Raw genomic sequence first — 8,172 nt, 5'->3', positions numbered from 1 at the left:
TTGGAAAATATTCATGGGAACAGGCTTCAGAAAAGAACAAGGGTCACAGCATTGTCACAAGTATCATGATGAAGACAAGTTGCAACAGACAGATATGTCCAGTGTAAGGATATTGGACAGCTCAAACCTTTGCTTTACTCCTTAAGCCAAGACAGAGTCTGGATACCATAGAACACAGTACCTCAGAGTTAGATAGGAGCCATTAGTGTCAGAAGTTAATATTGCTGTGTTTATTCCCTAATAGGTAACTTCTATACAATTACGATCCTTTTCAAATTATCAGAAATACAAATGCGAACAAAGCATTTAATTTTCAGGGCCAGCGAATAAGCCAAATTCCATTTCAATTACACCGGATGCTGGAAAGTTAGCAATTAGTTTTTGGAATGACTTCATCAATTTTTATTTTGCCTGAAAATGAGAAATAATGGCAAAGGTGATTTTTTAAGTAGTTTCCCCCAGTCAACTCTTAAAAAAAAGCCAAGAATCAAAAGAAAAATTGTATCGCATTTTGTGCTTAATAAAACAAAGCATTTTGCCACATTTGGCTTATACAGATCATAGTACCTCCTATTGGGCAACTGGGCAAAAACCACTGTCCCCTTCCCACCTCCCCTCCCCAAATATAATATTCACTTTCGTAAAGACAAGGTTCTCTCAAGGACTTTGGAAAAAGTTGGTTTTAATAGAATGCCCAATTTATCTTTTGCCTGATTTTCAGATAGTCATCCTTGTTCAATGACAATGTTCAAACAACACATAAACACTCAATATTCCGCCTGGTGGTCAGGGAATCAGGTCCAGTTTTCGTCATTTTAAGATTATGTTGTACCCATCATTTCTCTCAGCTGTGGAGAAAAAAGGATTTTAAGTTTCGTTAGCATGAATGAAGAAGACCCTAGAATGTGGGGGAGGAACACATTCAGCAATTTTTCAATAACAGAGTGCATCCTATGACATCAATTCCTCAAGGACGAGTGCAACATACACTTGCCCCAATCATTGCTAAGAACATATTCTCTCTTCCCAAGCTCTCCAATAGGTCTTAATACCTTCTTTGGTCAACCATTTAACTTGGAAATCCCTATGTGGCCTATATGAAAAGGCACCACTATGCCATCCAAAACTGGATAGTCCCCAGTTTGCTTCCCTAGCTCTTCGAGTGGTAGCAATTGGGGGCATTATGATTGGCCTCACAACTGTGGACTGTTAAGTGAGAGACTGAAAAGCCAGGGTTCCCAAGTGTAAGCATCAGCCAGCAATCCCAGCATCTGTGTAAGCATTAGGGGAAGGTCAGGATCAGGTTTGGTTCTGACGCTCTCTACGACCAACACTTCTTGTCTGCATGAGATAGTGAAGCTGTTTTCGGGACAGGCTGGGTGGTGGGGCCAAGTAGGGGGAAAGTTGAAGGGGTAAAACTCGTGTTTAATTAGGGAATTAAGGGATATGGGGGACAGGTGGGAAAATTGAGTTTAATCCCAAGATCGTATTGAATGGTGGAGCAGGCTCGAAGGGCCATATGGTCTGTTCCTACTCCTATTTCTTGTGTTCTTGTGTCTGAAATATTTCGATTATTCCAACAAAACTTACAATAGGAAGGGACAAAAGTTTGACCTTCACTGGAAGATCGGCCAGGATATTGAGGCCGGCGAGCAGGGGGCGGGGCCCACTCGCCAATGTGTAAAATTACGCGGGATGACATCGGGCGGAACTCCTGACGTCACCCCGCCTCATATCAATTTTCAGGTTAGCGGGGGCGCAGCCGAATCTGCTGTGCGCCGCCAACCTGTCAACGGCCAATTGAGGCCATTTAAAAACTAATTGAACTAGTTAATGGACCTGCCCATCCAACCTTAAGGCTGGCGGGCAGGCTGGGAGCCCTGGTGGGTTTCAGAAAAAGCATGAAACCTCATCCACGGGCAGGATGAGGTTTCATGTAGGTTTTTAAAAATTTAATAAAAGTTTGAATGAAAGCGATGGACATGTCCCAACTCATGTGACAGTGTCACATGGGAGGACATGTCAGGGAAATTTTAATTGTGTGCATTGACTATTTTTGAATTTGACACTGACCTCCCTGAGGCAGCACTTAGCCGCAGGGAGATGAGTGCACTCTTTGTTGCGCATGTGCGAAAGAGTGCACTCCCATCTGAGGGTATCCCCGCCCCCCCTACCCCCACTACCTGCACAGGGAGCGCATAGCACTTCCTGACTGATGTCACGATGGGCAGGCCTTAATTGGCCCACCCACATAAAATGGAAGCACACCCCTGACCGGGGACACCGATTGGAGGTGTGCCTGCACGCACCCGCTCCTGCACTTCCCCCCCCAACGAGGGGAAAATTTTTCCCATTGTGTCTTCAGTCATTTTTTTAAAGTGACAGCTCAGGCTATATTTCATTAAGACTATGAGGTGGAAAGATGAATCAAAATCAAACTTAATTTTTATGATTTCACCTCATTAGCACACAGAGGATATCTTCCCACTTCATTCTTATAAAGAACAGAAGGTAAGAATTCTCCATCATTAACCAAAGAACACAGATCAAGATTGGACTGGATCCATTGAGCATGGGAAAGTTGGTCTCCAGAGCTTTCTAATAGAGATACATTGTTCTAAGTTAGCAAATAGGAAATAATGAGCCAGTTCTAATGTAACTTATACGCCTCCGTGTCCTTGAGCCATTGCGCTTCATGTAGAACCTTTGTTTAACTGCTGGAAAACATTGGAGAAGCCAATGTCATAGCAGGAGAAAGGTGTCACTGTTCTCTTTTGATTCATTCACAGGATGTGGCCATCGCTGGTCGGGCCAGCATTTATTGCCAATCGCTAATTGCCTTTGAAAATTAGTTATGAACCATCTTCTTGAATAAAATGGTGTGGCTTTCCGAGGGCAATTCAGAGTCAACCATATTACTGTGGTCTGGAGTCACATTTGGGTCAGACCAGGTAAGGATGGCAGGTGTCCTTCCCTAAAGGAGATGAGTGAACCAGGTGGGCTTTTACAACAATCTGGTAGTTTCATGGTTGCCATTGTTGATACTAGCTTTTTATTCCAGGTTTATTTAATTAACTGAATTCAGCTGCCTTGGCAGAGGTTTGAACTCCTGTCTCCAGGTTATTAGTTCAAGGCTAGTCCTGTAACATAACCACTATGCTATCATACCCAAATGTGGTTCAATTTGAAGTTGCAAGAGTCAAGATTTCCAAGAAATATGACATAGTACTCAGTAAAGGAACAATAATGTTCAATGCAAGGATTAATTATAGACACATAAAACCGTAAGGAAGTAAATTGTACCTTTCAACGTGCAGATGACAAAGCAAGCCTCATCACGGAAATTTTTAACCATCTAGAAATAAAAGAAACACGTTAGTCTGGGTCATATAGGGCAACGTTTCCATTAGCTCTACAAGGGTGCATATGTTTGCCAATAATAGCATTTCATTTAAGGAAAGAATTAATTCACTTATCATTGACAATATAATTGCCTTTGTAGCAGTTCTTGTTCAAGCTGTGCTCCTGAGCCTGAACTGACATTGGGTTGGTTCTAGATTCAGCAACAGTGGCAAAACTATCACTGGGATCTGACACAACCATATTTTTAACTCTTGGACTGAATATGCAAATTAGCACTAGCCAAATCAGAATGTACTTCCCTAGTAACTGGTTCCAGAGGAGGCAAAATACCAAGATATCAGCACAAGCTATGTTGTCAAGTTACAAAATACATGCTTGAAAATCGAAAGCCTTTCAGGTTGGAAATTTAATAGGAATACAAAGATGTTTGTAATAACATGCAATAACAAGCTAGACGCAGGATAATTAGTAAGAGTTAAACTTACCTGCAGTTCCCCACCGACCTAGTGAGTAAAGGCACTGACTGGTGCCGTGTAGAGCCATACAGACTAGAAGGTTCCAGAGCCAAGCCATATTTTAAGCAGAGTTACCTGATCTTAGCTTGGCAGCAGTTGGGTCCCAGTGCTCTTTGAGCTGGGGGGGTGGGTGGTGGAGAAAGGAGAGAAGAGAGAGAAGAAAAAAAACAACAGCCAGTATTCCCGCTTCTCACCACTAACTCCCAAGTCCTTCTGGATTATATGTTTGTGGGCATCACGGAAGTAAAGAGTCGCCAAATGGATTCAAATTAGCTCCAGTCCTCTTGATTCAAAATATGAGCCTGAATTTTTCCCGGTCGGGTGATCGACGGGCCCGGGAGTGGTCAGGAAATGGGCCCTCAACCGCGATTTCACACTGGCTAGCCAATTAACGGCCAGCCAGCGTGAAACGTGTGCTGAAAAGCTAAGTGCTGCCGGGGTGGGGGGCAGGAAGAGGGTGGGCAACAACGTCACCGCGGGGCGTGGGTGAGCGCTTCTAGAGAGCTCCCTGAAGGCTGACAGCTGCCCCAGGGAGCTGCAGACCTACAAATAATAAAATAAAACATAAAAAAAGCTGCAAAAAAAAAAATATCCAAGCAGCACAATCGAGCACCTGAAAGCCTACCTCATAAAAACTGCTGTCCCCAGATATTTCTTTTTATTTTATTTCCTAACGAAAGTTTCACCCCGCCCCGAATGAGGCTTCGTAGAAAGGGTAAAGGCTGCCTGGCCGATTGGCCCATCTGCCAACCGTAAGGGTCGGACGGGCCGCGGAAAATCGTGTTCAGTTGCGGCGTTAATGGGTTTAATTGCCCGCTTAGTTGTCAGTGGCCGTGCTTTCACCTCAACTGCCGCGCACGCCCCCTGCCGAGCAAAATATCGCATGAGTGCGCAATGACATCGGGACGCTCACCCGGCATCATCTCACACGACTTTACGCCCAATTGGGTCGGGCGCGTGCCCACCCACGGAACGTAAAATTCTGCCCACTATTTTCAAACCAGTAACTTCTCCACAATTAAAGTACTGCAATAAAATCCTGGCTGATTGACCACGGCTTTTCTTTAGCCATTGGATTTTGTCACAGAATACTGCCACTGATCCAAGGCCAATATTTGCCTTGTAACAACAGCTCTGGCGATTGTTGCTGCTGCTGCTGCTTCCAAGGTACCAATGGGGATCTTGGCAGTAGCGGCCCATTTTTAAACATCTGGTGGGACACAGGAGACCTGATGAAAATTTCCCCTGCCTCTTTCAGCACCTTTAAGGCAGCATTCTTAGCTCAGAGTCAGAATACCGTAGATTAAAGCTCCAAACCAGAGACATCAGCCCAGAATCTAGGCTGACATTCATCATTCTACTCAGGTAGTGCTACACTGTCAAAGACACTGAGATGAGGCCGTCACAGGCAGATGCAGAAGATCCCATTCCACTATTCAAAGAAGAGCAGTTGAGTTCTCCATGCACCCATAGTCATCGTTTATCTCTCAACCGACATCACTAATACAGAGCTAATCACTTTTCCCATTGCTGTTTGTGTAGCTGTATGCAAATTTACTGCTGTGTTTGCCTGCTCTTCTTCAAAACAGTGCCATGGGATCTTTTACATTGACCTGAGAGCACGTACAGGGCCTCAGTTCAATGACTCAACTGAAAGATGGTAGCTCCAATAGTGCAGCATCCCCTCAGTACCACACTGGAGAGTCAGCTTAAAGTTTGAGCCGAAGAGAGATTTGAACCCACAATCTCCTAACTCAGACACAAGAGCACTGCCAAGTGAGCCACGTGTAAATAAATCTCCAAACGGCCTGATACCAAGCGAAAGATATCTCTATGGGAAATCTCAAATGATAACTCATCTTAGTAAGCAAACATTGTATATGCAGGTTACACATTAGTGCAACAGCAGCTAAATGTTGGAGAAACATGTCATCACTACGTAATTTGTCTACTTCCTGCACCCAACCCCGTATCTGGCAGAAGCTCTGATAGACAGAAACTGCTGCAGGACTGGTTCCTGCCCAAAATACACACCCAGTTGCCAGTGCTACAGAAGTCCTGAGAAAGGTTATTGTTCATTGTTCATCGCAGGTTAACTGCAGAGTTCTCATTAAGCAACACAATAATACAGCAAGAGTATCACGTCCATTAAATCGCCTATCTGAATGTCATCAAGAGCATAAGTCACACTACATGCCACGTCCACAGTCTTGGAAAACAAAAAGTCTATTTATAAAATTTTAAACTTCTGAGTAATCGATGCCATGTAATCGTTTCAAAGTTACAATCTCCGCATGCATATGTTAATACACTTAGGGCTTAAAGGATTTTGTTTCAGGGATTTGGGTAGATGCAATTAAGTTTTTAAACCAGGGTTTGTTTAAAAAAAACTCTAAAATGTAAACATTTTGGGTTTTTTTTTAAGTGGCAAATTGTCCTAAAACATTGGCAGAATTTGCTAGGTATTCAACCAGCTTGACTGCCCAACACAAAATATACCATTAGGGCTCAAATATAACACATCAGGGGACACATTTTAAGAGTCCTGCCTCACATTATGGAGGGACCGTATAGCAACAGCTCCAGCTGTTTCTAGATAGGTGCAAATGGTTAGCATTCGCCCCACCCAAATGTTAAAAACATATAAAAAGCTATTCAGTTGTAAAAGCAGCCTTGATCAGAGGGGTGGGGGCTGGGGAATCCGAGTTTTAAGTGGCTAACCATATGTCCTGCAAGTGAAACTGGCTCCTGAGTCTTGCAAGTCAGAAAGCAGGGATCTGCTCAGTGAGGAGGGTGAATCAGGTGTCCCTAAGGCTCCAAGGAAATCCTGGCAAGTCTGCAACCATGGGCAGGGTTTTCCGCACCCCCCGCCCCCCCACCGCCGTGATCTTCCGGTCCCACCACAAGTCAATGGACTTCTGGCTGGGGCGCCACCTCACCCACCCACGGTGGGTCCCACCCGTGACAGGGCTGGAAAATCCCAGCCCACATGTTGGGAGCTGGTACCACAAATACAGGTCTTATCACAGCAGTTTTCACCCCTAACAAAGCCGTAACCACGTTCATTTTTTAAAAAGAAAACTACAATGGCACTGTTGGCTGTCGGGGAATGAGCTGGGCGAAGCAGCAATAAATCTAAAAACTTAATCCACTCTGTGTGAATGTGAGTGTTTTCCATATACAGAACACAGCTACTGGCCAAAAGCTCACCCTATTTCAGTATTTTGAGCCAGGCCAGATGAGGCTTGAAATAAATTCATCCTTCAACACCCATTTTTGCATTCCTCACTACTCTTTCGATTGCTTCAGCCAAGGCTTTGTAAATTCAGAACCAAGGACTGAGCAATGCATTGTTAATATACCACTGATGTATTGCATTTCTGAAAGCACACTTTAGGGAATACTTTGCAAATCCAAATCTACTTAATGGAATTTTCTCCAACTCTATGACAAACACTGGAGAGGGCTTTCAATCCAAACTGGTAACGCATGTTACCACAGTGACCAGATAAGCATTCATGGGTTCAATAAATGTACTGCTTTCTGTCACATGTAGTTTACCACCACAATGTACTTTTTTCACAATATAATAAATCTCCTTCAGTGGCTAGATATCAGGAATAGATAGCTCTAGGCTACTATATAATGTAAAGAACTTAGTTTTCCTCCACCAATATGTTAAAATGCCAAACTAAAATATTTACCTCAACAAATTCCTGCTCGTCATTGAAGCATATTTTACCCAATTTCACAATCATGTGACTTAATAAGATGTTGCGAAAAGTAATGTTTATATTGAGAATTTGGAAACTCCAGTATGATAATCTTTTAGCAGGCCTCAGTTTAAACTCCACTACAGGTCAAAGATCGCTAGACAGACTTTTTTTTCAATTAGAGGAATGTATGGTTTAAGGCAAGTCACCTCACAGAGGACATCACCATCATTACAAGGAAGAGTAGACAAGATTAGTGATGTTAATGATTAGATGATGCAAAGTTTGAATTTTTAAAATCCTGCAGATTGGAGAATGAAAGAAAGGCTGAGGAAGGTGAGCGTAATTCCACAAGGTTCAATCCATAAGTGGGAGGGGAGAAGGGAAGGCAGGAGGGGAGGACGGAAGGAAAGAAGACAAGAGGGGAGGAAGGAAGGAAAGTATGAGGGGAGGGAGGAAGACAGGGAGGAACAGAGGAAAGAAGGAAGGTAGGAGAGGAGGAAGAATGGTGTTAGAGAAGAATTGAAGAACAAAGGAGGACAGGAAAGGAGGGAAAAAAGAAAGGACGCAAATAAAACGTT

The 8,172-nt window shown here is 43.5% G+C and overlaps 1 protein-coding gene across 3 annotated transcripts in view; it reads right to left on the bottom strand.

Annotated features, from left to right (window-relative positions):
• Positions 1-217: 217 nt before the first annotated feature.
• Positions 218-8,172, bottom strand: part of tfcp2l1 (transcription factor CP2-like 1) — a 46,548-nt gene continuing 38,593 nt past the window's right edge. For 2 of the 3 annotated variants that reach the window (XM_078552574.1, XM_078552576.1), the window contains 2 exons: positions 3,304-3,355; positions 662-848 (listed from right to left, as the gene is read on the bottom strand). In XM_078552574.1, the coding sequence (XP_078408700.1) occupies positions 811-848; positions 3,304-3,355 (90 nt within the window). In that variant the 3' untranslated portion in view covers positions 662-810. Of the gene's footprint in view, positions 849-3,303; positions 3,356-8,172 lie in introns of all 3 variants that reach the window. The other variant, XM_078552575.1, reaches the window with a different exon arrangement.

This window comes from Cetorhinus maximus, chromosome 11 (assembly GCF_964194155.1).
Source record: "Cetorhinus maximus chromosome 11, sCetMax3.hap1.1, whole genome shotgun sequence".
In the NCBI taxonomy this organism is placed as follows: Eukaryota; Metazoa; Chordata; class Chondrichthyes; order Lamniformes; family Cetorhinidae; genus Cetorhinus; species Cetorhinus maximus.
This window is presented reverse-complemented; position numbering and strand designations above follow the sequence as displayed.